This window comes from Polypterus senegalus, chromosome 5 (genome assembly GCF_016835505.1).
Source record: "Polypterus senegalus isolate Bchr_013 chromosome 5, ASM1683550v1, whole genome shotgun sequence".
Taxonomy (NCBI): domain Eukaryota; kingdom Metazoa; phylum Chordata; class Cladistia; order Polypteriformes; family Polypteridae; genus Polypterus; species Polypterus senegalus.
This window is the reverse complement of record NC_053158.1, coordinates 41164828-41189228: the sequence shown is the minus strand read 5'-3', so window position 1 is coordinate 41189228 and position 24401 is coordinate 41164828. Positions and strand designations below refer to the sequence as shown.

The following is a 24401-nucleotide window of genomic DNA, read 5'->3' as shown; positions in this document are numbered from 1 at the left end:
GTCAATTGCAAGCATTGTCAAGGAAAGGATGAGCAATTTATCCATACTTTAAAAAGATGCAGCCATCTATCCAATAAAGAAAGAATTACTCCTGCCTCTCCTTGGTTATTAGGGCTGCCTAGGATTCCAACCAGCCCATTTCTAGGAAAGGATAATATGAGCTGTTTTACCAAAATGTTACAGTTCAAAGTAAATTGTTCAAGCATTATAAGTAAACTCTTAACCTTTTATTGAAAAATGCAAAAATTATTATTTGAAGCTGGACTAAAAGCCTAGTATGTAAGGACAACTTACATTAATTTATTTCAGGAGTATTTATACTGAAAGCTAAAATGTAATCTTTAATAAACTGGTGAATCTTTTTGTTTATTTTTTTCTCATTATTAATATAATATTGTAATGGGTGGCACAGTGGATAGTGCTTCTGCCTCACAGTTAGGAGATCCGGGTTCGGTTCGCTGCATGGAGTTTGCATGTTCTCCCTGTGTCTGTGTGGGTTTCCTCCCACAGTCCAAAGACATGCAGGTTAGGTGCATTGGCGATTCTAAATTGTCCCTAGTGTGTGCTTGGTGTGTGTGCGCCCTGCGGTGGGCTGGCGCACTGCCCAAGGTTTGTTTCCTGTCTTGCGCCCTGTGTTGGCTGGGATTGGCTCCAGCAGACCCCCATGACCCTGTAGTTAGGATACAGATAGATAATATTGTAATCTGCTGATCCTTATATACTACATGATCAAAAGTATGTGGGCACTCAAACATGACTCCCATTTGTGCTTGTTAAACATCTGTTTCCAAAATGATGGCAATTAAAATGGAGTTGGTTCTCCTTTTGCTTTTACAACAGCCTCCACATTTCTGGGAAGGCTTTCCAATACATTTTGGAACATGTTCCTGGGGATTTGTTTCCATTCAGTCTCCAGAATATTAAGGAGGTTGGACACTGATGTTAAGTGTTCCAGTTCATTCCAAAGGTATTCAGTGGGCTTGAGGTCATAATTCTGTGCAGGTCCATCAAGATTTTCTGCAACAGTCTCAGCAAACCATTTCTGCTGTGTATGTACCTTGCCTTGTGCATGGAGGTTTTGTCATGTTGAAACAGGAAAGGGTCTTCTTCAAACTGTTGCCTCAAGGTTGGAAGTCTGTTCTCTAGCATTAAAGTTTTCCTTCACAGGAATTAAGTGGCCTGCTCAAACTACTCCAAACTATTACTCCTCCTCCATAAAACTTAACAGTTGGCCCAATTCTTCAGGGCAAGTAGCGTTCTTCTGGCATCCATCAAACCTAAATATATCCAGTAGACTTCCAGATAGTGAAGCATGATTCATCACTTCAGAGAATACATTTTGACCGTTCCACTGTCCAGATTAACACAAGTAAATGCTAGGCATAGCACATTGTAATCTTAGGCTTGAATATGGTTACTTGGTCATGGAAACCAATTATATGATGTCCTCAATGAACAGTTCTTGTGCTGACATTACTTCTAGAAGCAGTATGGAATTCAGCATTGAGCGTCACTAAGCTCTCCAGTATGGCCTGTTCTCCTGCTACTGTTCATCTATGAACACTGCATAGCTGGATGCTTCATTTTTTGTGCCTGCTAGCAAGTAATCAGTGTGGCTGAAATAGCTGAATCCACTACTTAGAAGGTGGGTGTCCATGTACTTTGTGGTATGTTGTTGTATAGTATATTGTAAAATCAGTCAAATAACATTTTTAGTTAGTGTAACATTTATTAAGAATGCTGCACATCCTCTCTTTGATAAAGAGTACTTTAGTACTTTTAGCCAACAAGTTATTAAATAGAAGTGTGTTATGATATGCTTCAAGGGCTCCTTCATTCTTACAGCCATATTCCTTTATAATGTCATTTTATAAGTGGTTTAAATCTTCCTCTTCTCAGTTTCTCTTCCTGGTATCTTAACTGTGGCACTTCTCTACTGCCAGGCTCTTCTCCTGCCCATGCAAAGATCTTCTGAGATACTTGGAGCCAGGGATTCATCAGATGTAGGGATTCTGTCACCTGATTGGACAGCCCAGCACAGGCTCTACTACAGAATGCCCAGGAGGCAGCCAGTTAGCCGAGGTCTCCAGCATTGTGACTGTGTCAGACTTTCTGTGCCTTTGACTTTCTCTCTTACTGTGGAGCCCCCCAGAGGTTTATTTTCTTCAGGGATTGCTCATGGCAGGGTTTGTCAACTGGCCGTAGATCAACAATCATTTAATTGCCAGATATAGTTGTTTTCCATTTATGTTAATTAGTTTCAAAATACTTTGTTTTCCGTGTGTTTAAACAAATTTGTGCCTTTATGTGTGCTATTTCTGTACTTTGTAACTTGTAACGTTTATACTTGCATTTTACTTGAGAACTTGTCACAACTCTCTGTGCCTGCAGTCAGTGAAGAGCGCTATACAAAGATAAAGTGAACTGAACTGAACTGAATGGAATGCCCCACTTTGAATGAAGACAATATCAAGCTAAAAGAGGACACGCATTTTTGAGTATCTTCTACTCATAAGTTAAGTTGAATAATAAGACCACTTTGTCTCCTGAGCAACCTGAAGTCTTCAAGGGATGGCGTCAACAAGGTAATATTATTGGGGAGTGTGATCCATATCAACTTCCGGATCACTGAGTTTTTGCAGATGTGTCTGCCACACATTTATGCTATGAACCTCATGTGTCACCTTATCTCTTAGGTTCTCATTGGAGTAAAACAAAGTCACTGTCCTGTTTGAAGAACCAGCTTAAAATTACAGTATGTGTGCTTTATGGTTAGGTTCTGAAACATATGAGCTGACATATCAAAGATCCAGAATGTCAGTATACTTTCAAATTATTATGATTTTATTTTAACTGGTTAGTTTCTGAGATCTTTAAATTCCATAAATGGGCATAGTCATCTTATAAAATACATCTTAGTCATTAACATTGTTAAAATTTAGCTACACCAGACATTTGGATGTGTTTTTAACTTCTACTATTTTTGTTCCTAATCAAGAAATTCCATCTTCCTGCATTTTGGTTTCAGTGTTCTCCTGAGCCTGCTAAGTTATTTATGAGACAGTGGCTGTGATTATTGCTGTATGAAAATGGTTTGAAGAACAAGTTCCTGTGGGGAAACAAAAACTCAAAAATATATGTAATTAAAATGCCAGATCAAATAAAAAGTAAAAGCCATGAATTATGAAGTGTGCAGGAGAGGTTTCAGTGGATCTAAGATACTTTATTCAATAGAGCTGTCCCCTCATTTAGGTTAAAGAAACACAACCAGCTTCCACCAGAAAAACATGAAACGCTCACCAGTGAAAATCTGCCACAGCCCAGCCAGATTCAAAATATTTACTAATACAACTGATAAAACATACGTTCTGCTATGGAGGATCATCCACTGATTGAAATATAAACATAAAACTTAGGGTGAAAAAATGAATCATTGGGCAGCCTGATGGGAAAAGTTGGCTGACTTTCCTTAGAATGAGACCTACAGTAGTGACCAACTCTCCACAGGCATAACACACTGGCTATCAGAGAATTCAGTTTTTGTCTAACCTGTGCAACTTCTAACACTGTTCTTGATGGACTTTTTGCAGTTGCATTGTGCAAACAAAATATTAAAATGCCTTTTGAAATCTTAAGAGGTAGTCCAAGCAGACAGCTGACAGCCTTTAATGAAACTCTCTACTTTAACTGTCAAGTCCGCCACCATTCGTCCTTCAGTCGTGTTCCCCACCTCTGCTACACTCTCATGGGGCCAGGGGGCTGGAGGGGAATCCCAAACTATCATTCTGTATTTCATCATGAGAGGGTCCAGCAATACCTAAGCATAATCCCAATCTCTTCACAGTCACAGCTCTTGTGAGGATTGCTTTACAGCTGTCAGTTTAAGGTTACAAGACTCGCCTCATCACTCCGTGAGACGCCCTAATTTAAGAACTCTCTTTTTAGTCTGTTATACATTTGCAAGAAATGTGTTTGTATGCAATGAAATGTATCTGTGATTCCTGTAACTCTCTACATATTCTCATATGTCATCATTTGTGTGCACTGTAAATGATAATAGCACTGGTTGCTTCAAAATACTTTTAAAAACTTATTAGAACTGTAAACCACTAAGCCAGAGGTATATTGGTATAAAGGATGAGGACAATGACCTACAGTATCAATTGGTTGATCGTCTGCTAAGCAGCATATAAGGTGGTTCAAAAGGAGATACATAATAGACACTGATTTTTGTGAATTATTAACTTATCTTGTTTTCCACTTAAATGTTGATTATAAGATATTTTAAAAAGGTCAAAATCTTGATTTCAGCTTTCGCATCTGTAAAACCTGAAATTTTCATGAGGATCTTGATATCCATATCTGGAAAGTGAGGCACCAATAACAGCACTAATAATGTAATTGAACCTCCGATGTTATCATTTTCACTTGCATGGGGGTTTAAAATGTAATGGTTTCAACTTTATTTGCGTACGACCTAAAAACACTGGCATATATGACAAAATAATATACATTGGAGGATTTTGTGTTCCTGGGGGAGGAAGGGTTGTCAAAACGGTTTTATTTGAGCCTTACATTCGAAGTGATTGAGCTTATTACCGAAATAAAAATCTGTTTCTGTATTGCATTTGCAGTTAAGACATATTAGGATTTGGATATTATAAGGAAAACCGCGTGCAGTAAAAAAAAAAAAAAGAAAAAAAAGAGATAATGGTGCAAACATCGTGTCTACTGGCTAAATAAATAAATACTTGCAGGCACCCAATCGCAATCGATAGCCATGTGAACTCGCCCACGAACAGCCTGACAGGCTCGCTGCGTGTCTGGGTGACACTTTTAAAAGGGCGGCTACAATGAGCCTGTTGATTTAACTGCGGGCTATTTACATTACAAGATTTCTCTCCGGAGAGATTGGTTGGCTCCTCTATAAATATTGGGAGCGAGACCCGGTGAGAGACAGTGCAGCTTGAAACTTCGGAGGACTTTCTCTCTCCTGCAGCTAATGACAAAGGTAAGTCCGCTTTCTCGTGCATTCAGAGTGCACTTTTAAAACCTTTTTAAAGTGTTATATTAACGATCTTTGGATCTTTGTAAATTATAAATGCAACTTTCGGGAAACGCATTTTGCACGTTTGAGATTTAGGAAACTATAATTCCCATCTACTTGAAATCGCTTGTAGTTTTCAGCAGTCAAGTTCAATTTTCTTTTCTTTCTTTACTTAAGTAGTCTTCCTTTTTATTTAAAATCGCTGATGTCATCTTTTAAAAGCGCGACATATGTTCTTTTGTGAATTAGGAGCAAAGCAGCCCCTGTGAATCGAAATCAATGCTTTGCTCAAACTTTCGTGTAAGGACTTCTGCGAAACCAGCGCGCTGTGTGCTTATCTGTATATACGCTGTGTCGATTAACGCCGTCTGTTTGTATTCCAGCAGCCCATGGCGGTAATGAGAAGGTGCCTATGGTGGATGTTGGCTGTGAGCGCCTGTCTAATACTGACGGTCCGAGCAGAGTGCGGTAAAGACTGTGCTTACTGCGCCTACCAGCTGCGGGATCGCCGCCCAGAACTCAACACCGTCGTAAGTACGGAGTGCTCCCTGATTACAGTTTGTAAATGACGACTTACTTGGACAGTCATTACTTACTTCAATATATATACAATGCAAAGGGTTAAATTGACTGTTACAGTGTTAAATTAAAATCTAAAAGTGTACTTAGGAACAATACTTTCGAATACACACTTTCAAGTATTAATTTAACACTGGCGATATTTCATGTTTCTTTCTGTGTGTATTAACTGTGAACGGGCTGAGTAAATGCAATGGCAACAAATAAGAACGAGAGTTCAGCACCACGAGCAGCTCTAGGAGACTGAAAACAACCAACACATATTCAGCAAATAACATGGTCACTAGTAAATCTGACGACGTCGAGCTTCGTCCTGAGTTGTTCTTTCTTTGCAAGGAGGATGTACTTTATAGATATGAAGACCTGCAAGAGAATCTACAAGTCTCTAGGTGCAGCGATTCTGAAGCAACAGAGCCATACACCTTTGCAACTTTTTGATACAATTATTACACTTTAAGCATTGGTTAATATGAAAATGTATTGGCGTTAATAGAATATTTCCGAATAAATCTGTTAAGGGGTTTTATTGCTGAACGGTCTTATGCTAACGGCGACGGTTCTCATTTTAATCAAGAGGTGGTCAAGTTTCAAAAAAGCAGTAATCAAATTAATTCTGATGTTCAATTCCAATATTTAGGTATTACACCACATAATGCAGTCTCATTTCCAATAACATTATCTATCTATCTATCTATCTATCTATCTATCTATCTATCTATCTATCTATCTATCCACGCTTCAAGATAACGGTTATTTAATGGCACTTTACTGTGTTTTCGGGTAAACTATTGCTTTTCAAGAACCATTTAATTCTGGGAATCCCTTTACATATCAAATTCGTTTTTTGTGCTTTGAAAAGGTTACTAATACGTTGACAAAACAAAAATCTTTAATGTTTACAGTAAGATACCTAAGGGGATACTGACATATCAAGAAAAGTTGAACTTAACCTATGTTATTGTATGCTGCAAGAGTCCTTTTAAAATCAGGAACCCACTGGTATTTCATAAACCTGTTAACCGTTTATGGCTATTTATGGAGCCTATTACACATCTGAATAAATAATGGTTCTTTATGGAACCTTCATTTGGATAGTTCTTTTGGTTTCCCTTTGGCATCTCTCTTAAGAACCACTTTGGCACCTTTATTTTTAAGAGTGATACCCACATATCTACAACAGCGCCCGAACTAGTATGGCAGGCAGTGTGGTGCAGTGGTTAAGGCTTTGGACTCAAATTCCGACATTGTGTGGCTCTGAGAAATCGCTTCACCCGCCTGCGTGCTCCAATTAGTAAAATGAATGTAACCAATTCTATCTTAAATATTGTGAGTCTCCCTGGATAAAGGTGTCGCCCAAATAAATAAATGTAAATGTTCCACTTTAGAGGAACAATTACGACATATCCAGTAAGGGAATATCTTTGTAAACAATATTTTAAAATAAATCGTTACGTATTGAATTGAAAATGTGCGCGAGTCAGTCGTATTAGGGTTATTTATAATTGTTCAATACCCGTTCTGAGCATCTATCTTAAAAAAGCGATAACTGCAAACAATGAAGCTCGATCAGTCATCCATCATTACCTCTGCCGACTCATCGAGTTCCGTATTCGCCCGGACTGGCTGAGTTAAATGGGGGCTCATGAACGAACCTTGAAGCCGTATCTCCACACTCGCTCATGCCAGGCATTACAGAGTAGCCAACCCGTCTTAATTGCAAGTCTTGGGTACGGAAACCTAAACCCCATATTGGGAAACACTCCAAGCGTAGCGCAATCAAGCGGGATTAAGCCAAGATACTGGAGCTTTTGCAGAAGTAATGCACCACTGTCCAAATGTTTACCTATAAAATTAACTCAAATGACTAAATATTAAAATATCACGTTTTCTATGAAAATGTCACGAAAGCTCAAAATGCTGTTAGTCGCGCGCTCACTCTTCTCGCCACCAGAGGACGCATTTCTTAACACAGCGATGTTCATGTCAGACCAGCAATGTATTACTTTAAACATTTGTTGCGTGTTATTCAGTTAAACAGATGGGTCGGGACGGACTATTTATTACGGAGTAAAGCTGAGTGAAAAACGGACTGTCCATATATAACTATGTAACTAGATGACCTTGTGCCAGTTGAGATAGATCATAGTTCTAAAATCAACAAGCAAGAATTTCAATGTTTGTTTAAAAATATTCTGCCTTTCTTATTTGAAACAAATAAATTTACAACCAGGCAGTATTTATGATGTTCTTAAATTGGGAATAAAGCTTCGAAAATTGGTAATTTTGTTATGATTTTTTTCTTTTTTGCCAATGAAGACTAATTAATTAGAATTTACGTTAATGTCTTTCAATCAACATATTGACAGAGGAAAGCTGTTTTAATTTGAATCGGTTTATTCTAAAACAATACACCATTAACCTGGCAAAACTGTTAGCAGCTCGCATCCCACATTCTGTTCGTTGCTCCTCTTCTTCAGTTCTTTCTTTTCAGTGCACGCAGACTGAGAAACGTTAAGTTTATCAAAGAAAATAAGCCGGTATATTGGCAAGAGGCACACAAGAGGATTGTATTTGACAGTCAGGTTAATTTAAAGAAGGTGCCTTTGCGCCTTTTTCTCACAATGACGTGTCTTCCATTTTCTGTACGATTTCTGGACTGCTTGTTCTGATGAGGGTCATTGTGAACTCACGAGTTCCTTTCTCAATAAAAAATATCTGCATGATATTAACGAATACTATTCATAGTTCGCATATTGTTAAACGTTAATCATAAAAGGATTCGTACAGACTGTTTTAAAATGCTCTGGGGATTTGATAAGGCAACTCAAGCTGTTAAACAAGCATCGCAGCTGCGCCTTGTGAATGCTGTAAAGTCGAAGCATTGCATTTCAGTGCCTTATATTTCATTCATATTTAAGTGGTATACACATAGAGTTTCTACAATAAAGCTCGTTTTTATTTTAGCATAGACACGTGTTGCAAAGCTAAACTGACAGCTGAGAAAGAATCAAAGGACAAAGTGCCTGAAAGACTTCAACGCTTCCATACATTTTTATGTTAACGCTATGGTGCATTTCCAGTCTTGTTTGTGTTTTTGTGTTTAAAGAGTAATGTGCTGTAAAGAAAGATGTCCTTTTAAATACATAGAAGTTACTGGGGTAGAAAAGAGAACCAACGTGAGTACTTAGTGCAGTTTCATCGCCAATCGTGCTTTGACTTTTCTTTGGAAAATAACGGACGTAGGATAACAGGTCACATCGTTTCATTTTTTGCGCCTTATACCTTTAAATCGTCAACCCAGAAATAAAGAGGTGACTAAATGTCTATGCAGTAATTGAAATGTGTTTACAGCACATTTAAAAGTCCAGCTGAGACCCCCTGAAGTGCCTCATCCGCAGCAGGACCCTGCTTACTGTTAGGAGTTAAGATCATTTGGCTTTTTCTTTTTTAATCTCGTCCAGTGTGTTTCACTTCTTGCAGTCTGACAAATTACTGTATTATTAAGAAGGATTCTGGGAAAAGGATAAGCGCCACTGCAACTGAACAGGTTGTTGACACATCCTGTGCATCTCTTAGTTATGATTGTTATAACTTTGCAGCAAATGGAAATTATAAAGGATTTAAGTCTGCATGCTTTCACTTTAAATTGCAGTCTTTTTTAGAAGTAACATTTTCCCATACTTTTTCAGCAGATTTAGAGAATTTGCGTACACCTATATTATGTGTAGACATCCGTGTAAGTTGCTCTAAAAGTGATGACATATTTTAGAATATCATAACACTTTTCAAGGGAAAATTTTCATTTATTTTTGAAAGGTCTTCAAGAGTAGGGTAAGCTGCTATAAAGGGTTGCATTGCTGCCTTACAGCACTTGCCCTGGGTCTGAGCTGGGGCGTCCCCTGTGCATTCTGTTCATGTTTATATGATATTTTCTGTGTGCAGAGCTATTTTGTAATGAGCAGATCTGAGGAGAATATTGGCTTTATGAAAACTTGCCGCAAACAGAATAAGTCCAAGAGTGGCCAGCCGGTGTCTGTTACTGCTAGTACTGTTGACTCAGATGTGAGATTCTAGCAGGCGTTTTGTGTCGACTTTATCCTGCCAGGATTCCAATTTCATTCTGCAGTTCAGGTTAATTGCTAAATGCAAAATAAAGCATCCCCCTGCTATATGTTAATATCTGTGTGCTGGCGAGTTGGGGTCCTGCTTTGTGCATGTTGGTGCCCACTACCCCAGAATGCTAATTGTCTGGATACAACAAAATACGTCTCCAGCAGTGAAATGTTCTGCTTCTTTTGTACCTACAAACTTGATTGACATATTCATTATGTAAAAAGAGTCATTCTAAAATAATGTGCACCATATGCCTAAATAGTTTCACAAATCAGCATAGTCCAGTTCAGGCATGTTGGGATTTGAGCCAAACCCATCACCAGCCCTAAATGGAGGGCCGTCTTAACAGCATCATAAGCCCCCTGGGCAAAGCAGTGCACTGGGAAAACAGAAAGATCGTGGGTCCCTATGCTTCTGTGGACCCAGCCAGTGTCCATTGTGCTCATACATTAAGACGGCCCTGGATACTGGGCCAGAATGGAGAAGTCATTTGAGAACAGAAGAACAATCACACAGCCAGAAAATGGAAACTTCAAGAAGAAGTCAATCTCGACAGACAGTCTAAGTCACATGAGGTACACTGGGATATAAAACTGCAGAACCATCACACACACAGAAAATGGAAACTTCAAGAAGAAGGCACTTTAGACAGAGTCTAAGTGACATGAGGCACATTCAGGGGTGTCTTACCAGTATCATAAGCCCCCTGGGCAAAGCAGTGCACTGGGAAAACAGAAACATTGTGGGCCCCTATGCTTCTGGGGACCCAGCCGGTGTCCATTGTGCCCATACATTAAGACAGCCCTGGATATTGGGCCAGAATGGAGAAGTCATTTAAGAACAGAAGAACAATCACACAGACAGAAAATGGAAACTTCAAGAAGAAGTCAATCTCAACAGAGAGTCTAAGTGACATGAGGTACATTCAGGGGTGTCTTACCAGCATCATAAGCCCCCTGGGCAAAGCAGTGCACTGGGAAAACAGAAACATCGTTGGCCCCTATGCTTCTGGGGACCCAGCCAGTGTCCATTGTGCCCATACATTAAGACGGCCCTGGATATTGGGCCAGAATGGAGAAGTCATTTGAGAACAGAAGAACAATCACACAGACAGAAAATGGAAACTTCGAGAAGAAGTCAATCTCGACAGACACTCTAAGTCACATGAGGTACACTGCGATATAAAACTGCAGAACCATCACACACACAGAAAATGGAAACTTCAAGAAGAAGGCACTTAGACAGAGTCTAAGTGGCATGAGGTACATTCAGGGGTGTCTTACCAGCATCATAAGCCCCCTGAGCAAAGCAGTGCACTGGGAAAACAGAAACATCGTTGGCCCCTATGCTTCTGGGGACCCAGCCAGTGTCCATTGTGCCCATACATTAAGACGGCCCTGGATACTGGGCCAGAATGGAGAAGTCATTTGAGAACAGAAGAACAATCACACAGACAGAAAATGGAAACTTTGAGAAGAAGGCACTTTAGAAAGAGTCTAAGTGACATGAGGTACATTCAGGGGTGTCTTACCAGTATCATAGGCCCCGGGCAAAGTAGTGCACTGGGGCTCCAGTTTTGATAGCAAAACAGAAACATCCACAGGCATCAGAAACTTCTGGGGACCCGGCCAGTGCCCATTGTGCTCATACGTTAAGATGGCCCCAATGGAGAGCCACATTGTTGTCAGGCCCACCGTTCTATCTAAATTATTGCAGGTATATGCAGATTCCAGTTCTTCTTTGAAAAGTTTCCTCCCTTTTTATATTTCCTTGATTTTCTTTTATAACAATCAATGTAATGGCTAGTCCTGGTAATATCAACTGAACCAAGTACTTATCGCCTAAAGAATTTTTTTCATTGGAAGAAAACAAAAAAATAAAGATGAAACAACCCAACCATGCGTAAATTGCTAAGACGACAACTTTGTGTGCTCCTTTATTGATTTCTACCGATGACAACTGAAGCTCAAGTAATTGATCAAGCTGAGTAAACCACACTATACCGATAGAATATAAATCAATATAAAACAATCATTTCATACTATATTATTATAATATAGCATAAATTGACTATAATTAAAAGAAAGAAGAAATCTTATTATATTACAAGCAATTTTAATTCTAATTTATTACACTGAATAGTTTATTTGTTTATGCTAAACACGTGTAAAAGTTACTGCTGCCTGATGGATTAAAGAGTATTAGTAAGAGATCAGAGGGGATCTGAAATACACAAGGCAGCTATAAATGCAGTTTATATTTAAATACAAATAATGTCTTAATAAGTGGTAAGCTCTAATGTTTTCTTCCCAATTAAGCAAGTTTTACTTTGTTTTTTATATCATTGTACTTCCTACTAGAAGTATTTTATTTAAGTCAATAAACTGCAGTAGAAAGACTTCACTTCCTAACCTGCTTATCTAGTTTAAGATTATGGGGAGCTGGCGTCTACGCTGCTAACACTGTGTGCAAAGCTAGAGCCGACCCCAAAGATGATGTCATTAGTCCATCACATGCCACACCTATGGGCACAACCCCACAAAGCCAGTTTAGACTTGCCAATGACGTAGTACGCATGTCTTTGGGGGGTGTGAAGAAAACCCTGAGATAAGCCTGCATAGACATGGAAGGATATGCAGATGTTGAAGACACGGTGACCAGACTGAGATCTGAACCCAGGGTTCTGTAGCTGTGATGTATTGGTAGTAATGGTAACCACTCTGCCCCCAATAAATGACCATAGTTATCTTAACATTGATGATCTGTAAATTATTTTTTTTTATTCTAAATTTTATTAAGGTGGCCTTATAGATAGTATGACATTAATTAAATGATATGGATGTCTAAGCTTTCAATTACTTCCTTGTGACTATTTTGAATTTTTTTGTTTAGTGTGTCTCCATATCTCTGTTTAGTAATACCAGTGTATCGCCACACGATTAAATTTGATTTGCTAAAACATAGACGAATGAATTTAAGATGTTGGTATTTTTGTACATAAAATTTGTAGTGCTGCAAGGACCCGAGTTCAGTTCCAAACCTTGTCAGCATCTGTGTGGTGATGCATGTACATCTTGGCTTCATTTCCTTTCATGCAGATTTAGCTAAATCGTGACTCTGAACTGGCCTTGTCTGAGCGACGGTGTGAGTGTGAGTGTCTTATACCCAAAGATGCCAAGCTGGGCTACTGCTTTCAGCTAAACTGAAATAGAAATGGAGTTCAAATGAAATCATAAAAATAATAATACATTTTATTTATGTAGCACCTTTCCCATGCTCAAGAAGCATCAGCTAAGCCCTAATTTCACAACAATCAGTATTCACACATTTCAAGCCTGAAAACAGTATGCCATTTTTTAAATACTGAAGTTTCAGAGAGTTGTATTGGTTATTCTGTGTACAGTGTAGAATAAACAAGTTGTTTGAATGATAAAAATAAAATGTTTGCTTTTGGAGGGTGGTTATTAAGGACACTATGGCTGGAAACTGTATATTGACTTGCACTGGCACCCGTGTACCACCTGGTGGTCCTGCTAGATTAAAGATCAACTCTCTGTGTTATCTTTTGGACATAAAATCAATGAAGACGTATCCGCTGTAAAAATCTCCTCAACATCAACTCATGCTGCAAATGGCACTTGCTGTCTAAGCCTTTGATGTGCCAATGGCATGGTTGGCTATCACTTCCAAATTAGCTACCCTGTAGTTCAGATCATCACATACTTATTGACAGTCTTAGCTACTGCCTGAGGATGAGTGATGTCTATAAAAAAAGAAGTTTAAGGAACAAACTCCTTTAATTTAGGTGGCACATTGAGGCAGTGATAAAACTCAGCCTCGAAGTAAGGAGACCAGTGTTCATGTCCTGGATCCTCCCTGTGGTGAGTCTGTATGTTCTCCCCTTGGGGTCCTTCAGGTGTTCTGGTTTCCTCCCACTGCACAAAGACATGCAGGTTAGGTGATAGTCAGTCATTTACTAACCTGCTTAGTCCTGAACAGGGTTGTGGGGTTTTATTGGAGTCTATCCCAGGTAGCATAGAGCACAAGGCAGGAACAAACCCTAGGCAGGGCACCGGACCATTGCAAGGTGAACACACTTATACACTCATCCACACACACACCTCAGCCACCACACTAGGGCCAATCCAGCATGTGTCTGGACCGTGCGAGGACTGTGAGGGTATCCAGAGGAACCCCACACAAACATGGGAAGAACATGTAGACTCCACACCAGGAGGACCGGGAAGAGAGCCCTGGTTTTCTTACTGCAATGCAGCAGCACTACCACTGTGCCAAGGTGCCCCGTTAGGTGAAATGGCGTCGCTAAATTTGCCCTAGTCTGTTTGGTGTGTTTGTGTGTGTTCACCCTGTGATGGACTGGCACCCTGTCCAGAGTTAGTTCCTGCCTTGTGCACTGTGCTAGGTGGGTTAGACTTCTACCCCACCCACAACCCTGGTCTGGTTTCAAAATGACATGACTCCTTCAATATTTAAAACAATGAGACTTCTAAGGTGGTGTAGTTGTTGTACAGCTGCTGCTTCACAGAACCCACCTCCTGGGTTTGAGTTCTGTGCCTGTCATTGCCTGTGTGGAGCTTGCATTCTCCTCCTATGTCTGCTTTGTTCTTGGTATTTTGGTTTTCCTTCTAACACCTCTAAATATGTTCTGGTCTGGGAAGGTTAGTTCTAAAGTGGCCCTCTGGGAAAATGAGTCTAAGTTTGAGTGGAATCCGTGATGGACTGGTACCATGTTCAGGGCTGTTTACTGCCTTCTTACCAGTGCTGCCAGCCACCCTGTGACCCAGAGCACAGCTGGGAATGTTATTTAATATATTGTGTATTCGGTCATTGTCAACACAAAAATCTGACACTTTTCTAAAGGTCCATCCATCCATCCATTATCCAACCCGGTATATTCTAAATACAGGGACATGGGGGTCTGCTGGAGCCAATCGCAGCCAACACAGGGTGCAAGGCAGGAAACAAACCTCAGGCAGGGTGCCAGCCCACCCACCGCAGGGAGCGCAAACACACACACACCCACCCACACACCAAGCACACACTAAGAACAATTTACAATCGCCAATGCACCTAACCTGCATGTCTCTGGACTGTGGGATGACAACTTTTCTAAAGGTAAAAAGTAAAAACAACATTTAATCAAGTTTTATTCAACTATGCAGGATGTCCTGCTCTCCTCAATGGAGTGTTTTACATTAATAATAATAACAATAATAAAACATTATATTTATATAGTGCCTTTCCCATACTCAGGCCAATAAGAATGAAAAATGTATCATTTGCATTATGTAGTTCTAGAAATAGAATGCTATCTTTGCTTTACCATGTATAAGTTATAAAACCAAGTATAACTGAAAGGATTTTGCCTTTTCTACACCAAAAATAATATTGGCTTGTTTCATTCAGGGTTGTGGAGAGCCAGTGCCTCTCCAGGGTAGCACTCTGTACAAAGCAGGAACCAACCCCAGATGGAGCATCATCAGTCCCTTACAGGACACACACATGCACACAGCCACAGTAATTTATACATTCATAGAAAAAATGATAACCAAAATGAATTGAAATATTGAGATAAATGTAAAGAGCATGTCACTGTAGATAATATATAGTTAGACGTTAACATTGATCAGTTGTTTCAACTCACCTAAGCCAGGGGTCCTCAATCACGGTCCTGGAGAGCCGCAGTGGCTGCAGGTTTTTGCTCCAACCCAGTTGCTTAATAAAAAGCACTTATTGCTAAAGTAACACTTCTGCTTCACTTTAGTGATTTTGAGCCCTTATTGCTTAATTGTGTCTTAAACAGCTATTTTAATTGCTCCTTATTATCAATAACATGCAAATGACAAGAGAGAGCAGCATTTCTCCATTTAGCTTATTTACATTTACACCTGTGTGTATTTATCTGCACTATTGGGTTTAATTAAATACTTGGAAGAAAAATGAAGAGAAAAAAGTGAAGGACTGAGAATTACTCGTCCATTTTAGCCTTCAAATCATTTGCATGATAGAAAGGGAAAGAAAATCTAGGATATGAGAATGACCTGACATAGCAGAGTTAATTTAATTTCATAGCTTGTTAGTGCTTTATTGGCAAGAATTGCTTTCTAATTAAGCAACCAGGTCAGAACAAAAACCTGCAGCCACTGCAGCTCTCCAGGACTGGGATTGAGGACCCCTGGGACCAAAGATAATGTATATTTTGAAATTAGCTTTGTGAAAGAATGTATTCAAAACGATCATTTCTATGACTGTAGAATTCAGGATACTTCTGGAATGTTATGCTCCTCTTGTCATTAATACTTTGCTGAGGAAAACATCAGCAGCTTTAAATTCTATGGGGCCCACATCATTGAGGACTTGCCACTAAGCAGCACCTACCATATCTTGCTAAGAAAAGTCAACAGCACCTTTTACTTTTGAGAAAGCTAACAAAAGAATCCTCCCAGATCTAAGCTAACCTCCACAGTACAGATTAACAACATCCCAGTCAGATGTGGCACCTGCAATAGGGTGGACTTCAAGGTCATGAAAGGAGTGGAAAAAATCATGCGATATTGTACAATTTTATGCCAGACTTTAAAGCATTAGAACATTTGTGATGAGAGCAGACCATTAAGTCTAACAAGTTCATCCATTATATTTGCCTAGATTGTCCAAAATAAAATGGAGTCTCTAGCACTGCTATGTCTTTTTTTTTTTTGTAAAATGAAGTACAAAACTGTACATGATTCTCCACATGATGCCTGGCTGGTATGTTAAATAATTTAAGCATAACTTCCGTTGATGTCGACTCCACACATCATGACATATAGTGCCTTCAGAAAGTAGTAAGACCTCTTAAATGTTTGTAGAATAAAGTTACAACATAGCAAAATGTGTAAAGATTCAAGTTATTTTTTTCCTTATTAGCAAGGCTTAATACCCCTCATTGTCAAAGTGAAAACAATTAAAAATTTTGCAAGTTTATTTTAAAACGTTTTAAGACACATAAATCAGTGCTTTGTTGAAGCACCTTTGGCAGCAAGTACATCCTGGAGTCTTCTGGTATGAAGCGACAAACTTTGTACATCTGGATTTGGTGCTTTTCACAATTCTTCTCCTCAGATCCTCTCAAGCTGTGTCAGGTTAGACGGAGACCATCAATGGATAGCTGTTTTCAAGTCTCCCCCAAGATGTCTGACTGGGTTCAAATCTGGACCACTCAAGAACAAGCCAATCCTGTGTTGTCTTTGCTTTGTGCTTAGGGTCATTTTCCTGTTGGAAGGAGAACCTTTGGCATAGTCTGAGGTCCAGATCACTATGGAGATGGTTTTCATTCAGGATGTCTCTGTACTTTTCTCAATGCAGTTTTCCTTCCATCCTGACTTTTCCTTCAAACTTTTAAGCACTTCAGTCTAGCTAAAGTGTCATTAAAAAGTATATGTGTAATTTCTACTACTGTATAATAAGCAAGCCATGATGTTTAAATCTACTGTGTATATACAGAACAAAACCCTTTATTCTGTGCTCATTTTAAACTTACATTATTTTCTTTCAGACATGTACACTTGAATGTGAAGGCAAAGTTTCCACCACAAAGTCCTGGGAAGCATGTAAAGATATCTTACAAGGAAGTAAACCTGACATTTTTACAGATGATGGACGTGCCTCTTCTGAAAGCATCACAAATGAGAGTGAGGAGCACCAGCTGGCAAAGAAGTATGGGGGCTTCATGAAACGCTATGGAGGCTTCATGAAGAAAACTGCAGAACTTTACAATGTAGAGCCAGATGAGGAAAATGAGGGGACAGAAATTATAGCAAAGAGATATGGTGGCTTTATGAAGAAAGATACGGAAAACAGCCCACCGGTTGATACAGAAAGCATTTTAAAGGAACTTTTAATGCATGGAGCAGAATCTGACATGGAAAGCAATGGTGATCATGATGGTGAGATCCTGAAACGGTATGGTGGGTTCATGAGAAGCATCAAGAGAAGTCTAGACCTTGAAGATGGAATTAAAGACCTCCAGAAACGATATGGTGGCTTCATGAGAAGAGTGGGCAGACCAGACTGGAAAGAGAACCAAAAAAGATATGGTGGTTTTTTCAAGCGTCCGAAAGCAGAAACAAGTGAGTCTAACTCTGAAGAGCTTGCAGATGTGGAAAAAAGATACGGAGGATTTATGGGTTATTAGGATCCGAATGAAAAGACTTTCTCCAATACCATACATTATTGTTTAACTGTCTTGCTTGCATTGTACAGTTTTTTTAAGGTAAAGAAACTTTCATAAAGTCTATCCCTTTTAGTTTTTTTTCCCAACTAGATATGCATTATTTCATATGATGTGTATCTTGGAGGTATCTTTGGCTAATCTTTGTTTTACTGCTGCACCCCTTCTACATACAAAGCCACTGCAATGTACCATGGTGAACCCGTGACACCCCTAAAAAGGACACGATGCACATGACATTGTCAGATATTGTTATGTGGGATGTGTTCTGCCTCATCTGTAAACTGGACCACCTTCCAGCTATTTTGTTAAATAATGAAATATCTTTATCAAGAATGGGGATGCACTGTGTTATGGAAAAGAAATTTTGTTTACATTCAGTGTGTATTTTGTCCTTAAGGCTTAAAGCTGTATTTTGTTATATGCTCTCTATTTTTTCATTTGAATTTAAGGTGTATCTCCTACTGCTTAGTTGTATAGAATCAAATAAATTCATTTTAACTGCAGGACCTAGAGCTTGTGTTGTGATTTAACATTAGCCTGAAAATTTAGCTTAACTTTTCTTTGTTCATACAACACAAAACATTCTCCCTATTAATTCATTTTTTGTATAAATGAATGGTAACAAAGACACTGTAGACAAAATCAGTTTTAGGTATCACTTTTATATTTTGTAAAAATAAAAACATAACATAAGAGTACTAAAAATAAAAAACCCCATGACTTCTGGATTAAGGAAGTTGAAGAGTTTTGTAATGGTGTGCAATAATAAACATATACAGCAAGCAGCAACAGTCATTAGTATATAAATCAAATACACACCACTGTTGTTGGCAAGTTCTCATTTGTGTCTGTTGAGGTTTATGTGTTGAGTACTCCAGCTTTCATCCTACATGTCCAAAGATATTTTTTTCAGGTTAATTGGCAAATTTGGCCTGATCTCCGGGTGTACGCGTGAGTGAGCTCCGATATATGCCAATACCCTGTGCTACCAGGACAGGTTCCGGCCTTCACAACCCTGACTTGGATTAAGCAGCTCTGGGAATGTTATATTAGGTTAAGCTACTCAATAAAGCATTGTATAACATTACTGTAAGTCAGTGACTCAAATAGAAACTATTTATAAAGCTCCTATTAGTTTAGTAAAACATTATGGATTTTTGCCTTTTAGAGTATTATCAATACATATGCAGAGAAATGTGTCTGTATTATAATAAGTACTGGATGAAAGATTCAAAGCACAGTCTAATGAAGATAAGCAACAGTTCAGACTAATTTTCAAATGACACAGTAGTACATATACATATGAAATTTGACATTTTCTCTCGCGGGATTTCACTTTCACCAAGCAACAAATCTTTTAATTCTCGCGGATATGCCTCTTCATTGGGAAGAAACACTACTTTTCCCTGATGGCAACACGAATTAGACAATTATACAACAATTATATCTGAACAATACATTCGATCTCTTTTCACTGTTCCGGTATTTCACCGAGTAATAATTTCTGTTTGTTTGCACTAATGTGATAATTACTAACATTTTTTTTGAAACTTTCCAATTTTTGTACTTACATTGTCTCTAACCTGCTCTGCATGTGTATCGCACCTAAATTTTTTAATTCTTTACAACATTTTACTTTGTCATCTCCTCTTTGACTTTTATTTCCAGCTGCAGACGTGGTTAACTCTCTTGGCACAAAGTCTCTCACGGGGCGTGAAAGTGTCTCTATCTGAGAAAATCATGTCTTGTCTCTCTTCCCAAGATTTTTTTTTATTATAATATATATATATATATGTTTCACTTTCATTCATATTAAAGAATATTAAAATGTAATTATCTAGAAGCCTCTCATCCTTTTTGAATGTTTCTATTTTAACCTTTAATACAGATCTTCTTTTAACAACATACAGTAGTCAATCAAACACAATACACTCTTCTAAACTTTTCATTAGTAAACGTTGACTCTCTGTGGCTAGAGAACTATATTAAGGGTTTTCTTGGCCTTCTATTTAATCTTTCAGTTTATACCTTTAAGGATCTAGTCCCTACCAAAATTTTGTGAGATCACACACAATTCAATTATGGGGATACTGCTCTCTGTTTATTGATTAGATATCATACTCTGTACCAAAACTACAGAATGGAAGTTATTTTAGATTATATTTTTCTGTTTTTGTTCATTAAAAACACTCCCAAAAACTTTAGGCTCTGATAAATGCTTTAAGAGAGTTGTGGATTGCAATTACTCAAGATGACAGGTATGCCTTCCTAGTGATCTGTACAGAACTATGAAAATGAGTTCTAATTCATCTTCCTAGTTACAGAGGTGTACAAACTCCACTCATCCAACTGTTTTAATGAACTTGCCACTTCCATTCCAGGATTATGAGGTGCCCAAACATATCTCGCCATTGTCATGGGGAAGTCATCAGCTAACTCTGTATTATAGGCTTCTACATTTAAAAATGTATTTTGTAACAGTCTTGTACAGAGCTTTGTCAGTGAAACACTGATTGACTTTTAATTGATACAATCTTTTATTTTTTTATTTTTGTTACATTTCTGTGAATCACACCAGGAAGGTGTACTTTGATGTGTCACAGTGTCTTATATCATCACTGCACTTAACTATTCTTCTGTGACTTGGATAAACAAAACTTCTAAAACTCTTTGTGTGTATCTTTCTAGCATTTCACAGCTTCCAATCCTGAATTTTCCTTTCAGCTTTAATCTCTAGTTTAAGTTCTGGTTTTGGTGCAACAGAAAAAACTGACTCTTGGTATCAAACCTTATTTCTAGAATACAATTGTTTTCCTGGTCCTGTGCATTGTATTATTTCTTACAGTTCAATCCACTGGTAGTTCACTCCGGATACCCACCCAATTACATAGCACTTCCACACTATTCAGGGGCAACTGTGCGACAGACAACTCAGCGAAAAGACAACTCGGTGATAGACAACTCAGCAAAAACACAAGTGGGCTACCTACAACTCGACAAAAGACAACTCGGCAAAAGATAATTTGGCGAAAAGACAACTCAGCGAAAAGACAACTCAGCGACATCGTTTTCCAGTTAGGTAATAGGTTTAAAGAGATTTTTTAATGATATTGAAATGACAACGTAGGGTGCCGGAAAATCCACAGAATTACCTGCTTTATGAAAGTCCCAATACGTTGTGAGTAAAGATATTCCTTAAGTCTTACTCGCAGGTCACCTTTTGTATTCTAAATATCAATACAATTTATATAAAGTATTAGCAATTTTTGTTGCAGAAGATTAAATTTCATTCATCAATTATATAAATTTATTTTCAACATTTTAAATCACGTTGTCATTTAAATATAATTAAAAAATCTCTTTGAACCTAACTATTACCTAACTGGTAAAGGATGTCACCGAATTGTATTTCGCCAAGCTGTTTCTTCACTGGGTTGTCTTTTGTCGAGCTGTCTTTTCGCTGAGTTGTCTTTTCGCCGAGTTGACTGTCGCCCAGTTGTCACCGAACCCTTCCACACATATGAGCACACAGTCACAGAAGTCAGTTTACTTATGATAATTTGTTCCTGTTTGCTATTATTATTTGTGAGAACAAGTGCTTCCTGGTGTCTCACTGCAATACAGTTCCACAATTTCATCAGGATAAATTTTGACCCCTCCACCCCTGAATTGATTGAAATGTTGTAATTCAAAATGCTGTGGTTCCCCTAATTTACATGACACGCAGATTTACTGGGGCGACTTCCTTTATTTTTGTGTACTGAACCCTAAGGGTATTTGTGTTACTGTTTATATAAATGTGTGAGTTCTGCTTTCCATTTTCTATGTACTTTGCACTTTTCCTTTAATTTTATTTTGAAACTTAAAGACACTAATCAAAATCAACTTTGTAGTTTTCCAGTCGTCACAAACTGCCCAAAACTGATGTGATTTTGGGAATATATTTAGTATGTTTTTAGAAGCAACATCTTCCAACTTTTCTAGCACTCCTGCTAAAATCTTTACAGGTCCAGGAGTTTTATTTGTTTTTATTACACTCCATTACTGAAACACATTTGATTTTTTCATTTCAACTCCTAATACAGAACATGTTTTTTTTTTGCCACCTGTGACATTAATTGTTATTCTTTTGTGCAAACATAAAAATTGTACATAAATCATCAGTTTTTTTATTTTTTGCTAACTATAAATCATTTTTCCCTGTTGCGCTATAAATTGTCATACGGAAAGTCGTTTATATTGAAGCAGTTGCATGAAATAAGCATCATTCAATATTCATAAAATAATATTTAAAAATCCAAAAAGATCATATTCAGTAGTTGCATATAATGCCATTTGTGAAAGTTATTTGTCTAAAGTTTTAAGGTTAAGCATTCCTACCTTCAAGCCTTAGACCTTGGGACAGTCAGAGCAGGTGAGAGCAGCTTTTTTACACCTTATCAGATAGGACGTCATTGTCAAAGTGCACTACCACTTAATGAACCTTCTTCCACTGGGGATATTTCTTGATTTGGGTCTACCAGTTTCCAATTGTATGGTACAGTTAGGCGTTGACTGGAGCGCAGGCCATACACACTACTTTTGTCTACGTTTTGTCCCACCCAGTCCTGTTACTGTCTGTTGCTATGCAACATTAATTGTGCCAGAGTCAGAGACATGGTAGGGACAGTGGGAGCCCAACTAGAGGTCTTTGCTAGAGCAGCATACATCCTGCCCTTGTGAAGGCTTCAGGTCGAATGCTCCTGTTTATTATGGTTTAAGATTTTTTTTCTTTAACACTTACCTGCCACTTCTGATATTTTGTTCAGCTCTTTTATTTCTTCGTTTTTCTTCTAACCTGTCTACATTTTTGATTACTGTTTTGGCATACAGATTTGTATAATTGTAGAATTCATGCATTTTTACACATGAATTTCTGAGTTATTTGGTTTCAGTACATATAGAATCTAATTCTGTTCATAGATCTGCTCTTGAGTTAAAATTGAAAAGTTATTTTTTATTGCCATTTTGTTTTTTGTTATTTATGCAATGCTTTGGACTGATCCCACATCATTCTACCCAGTGATGTTAAGGGATGTGACATATGGATACCGCAGAGTTCTCACTTTCATTTATCCCTCGTGGATGTAAGATCTCTTGTTCTCTTTAGTGCTAGTTAGCATTTTTTCAGGTAGGCCCTAGCATCACAATTTATCTGACTGTGACTGTGTTTTGCTGTATTGCCCTGGTAGCTTGTTTTCATTTTGTAAGATGCCGTGTAATATTTATCTTACATTTCATCGCGACTGTTTTGTTTTTGGCTCACCCTGATCTGTATTCCACAATAGGTACACACAGCTTTTATGATTTTTGGGGTGTTTATACATGGAATGTTTAGTTTTGTATATGTTATGCATATTGTTTCCTTTTAATTTTTCTTTTGATTATTAATTATAACCATTTTTTTCATGGCTGTATTTTTGGTTTTGGTTTACATGCACAGGCACTGACATTTTATTCTACTTTGTCATTAATAACAATGTTTTGTTGCTACTCTGTGGTGGCCAGGGATGGCATCATCAGACCACAGCACTATCTGCAACAGCCATGTTTCTGGATATTCAAAACAAAACGTTGCTGTGATAGCTTGTGGACATCTTACTTAGGTAGAGAGGCTTTTCAGTTAACGTATCAGGATTTGATGTTTTTGCCACTCATTGTTTTTTTCATTTTGACCTCAGCTCATTCTTTGTCTATGCATTTCACTCTTCTCATGGTTCTTGAGACTTTTTTGTAAGCAGCTAGTCGCGCTTCACAGGTCAACACATCCGACGGCTCAGCTTTACCTCTGGAGGGCCAGCGCTTGGAGGATGTGCCATAAGCGCTGCCTTTTCTGTTAGCCTATCTGGGCGACACTTACCTAAGCGTAGATCTTCAGGGTGATTTCAGCTTCACTGCTACATGATTATCACTGATATGCATAAAACAATCATATAGATAGATACTGAAGCCAATATACCTTTAGCAACAACCTTTTTCAAGAGTGCAAGTTGTGTTCAAGCTAATTATTTATAAATGCATTGAAAACACGTCAAGCACCACCTGACTTAATGTATGAGGAAACCCCCACTTATGATACAATGATCAAATGGTCTTGATATTGAGCTATACCAGAATTTTGGCCCTCTAGGCCAGAAAAAAGAAAAAAAATGTAGACCAAATTTTTTGCAGGAAATTACAGCCTTATGATAAAGAGCAAACAAATAAGTGCCTTCAGCACTAATGGTCAGAAGGACTTGAAAATGTGCATCGACTGACTCCAGGGGTTATTTGGGATACAAAGGGTCCAAGTTACTCCTTTTTGCAATCTTTGAAAAAATGGGGATCGGTAATTTAGGCTATTATTTGATGATCAAGACCATGACCGGGTTTTTGACATTTGATTTT

General features: G+C 38.3%; 1 protein-coding gene across 2 annotated transcripts; it reads left to right on the top strand.

The window, feature by feature from the left end:
* Window positions 1-4862: 4862 nt before the first annotated feature.
* On the top strand, window positions 4863-18481 carry penkb (proenkephalin b). Of its 2 annotated transcripts, none has more exons than XM_039754536.1 (3): window positions 4863-5011; window positions 5434-5577; window positions 17298-18481. In XM_039754536.1, the coding sequence occupies exons 1-3, from the start codon at window positions 5003-5005 to the stop codon at window positions 17934-17936; spliced, it is 792 nt and encodes a 263-aa protein (XP_039610470.1). In that variant the 5' UTR covers window positions 4863-5002; the 3' UTR covers window positions 17937-18481. The 2 variants fall into 2 exon arrangements, with proteins under 2 accessions (XP_039610470.1, XP_039610468.1); XM_039754534.1 differs by having other exon boundaries at window positions 4865-5011; window positions 5431-5577.
* The last annotated feature ends 5920 nt before the right edge of the window (window positions 18482-24401 follow it).

Coding starts and splice junctions, on each gene's coding strand:
- penkb (XM_039754534.1), top strand. Junction 5,578..17,297: donor GCCCAGAACTCAACACCGTC/GTAAGTACGGAG, acceptor ATTTTCTTTCAG/ACATGTACACTTGAATGTGA.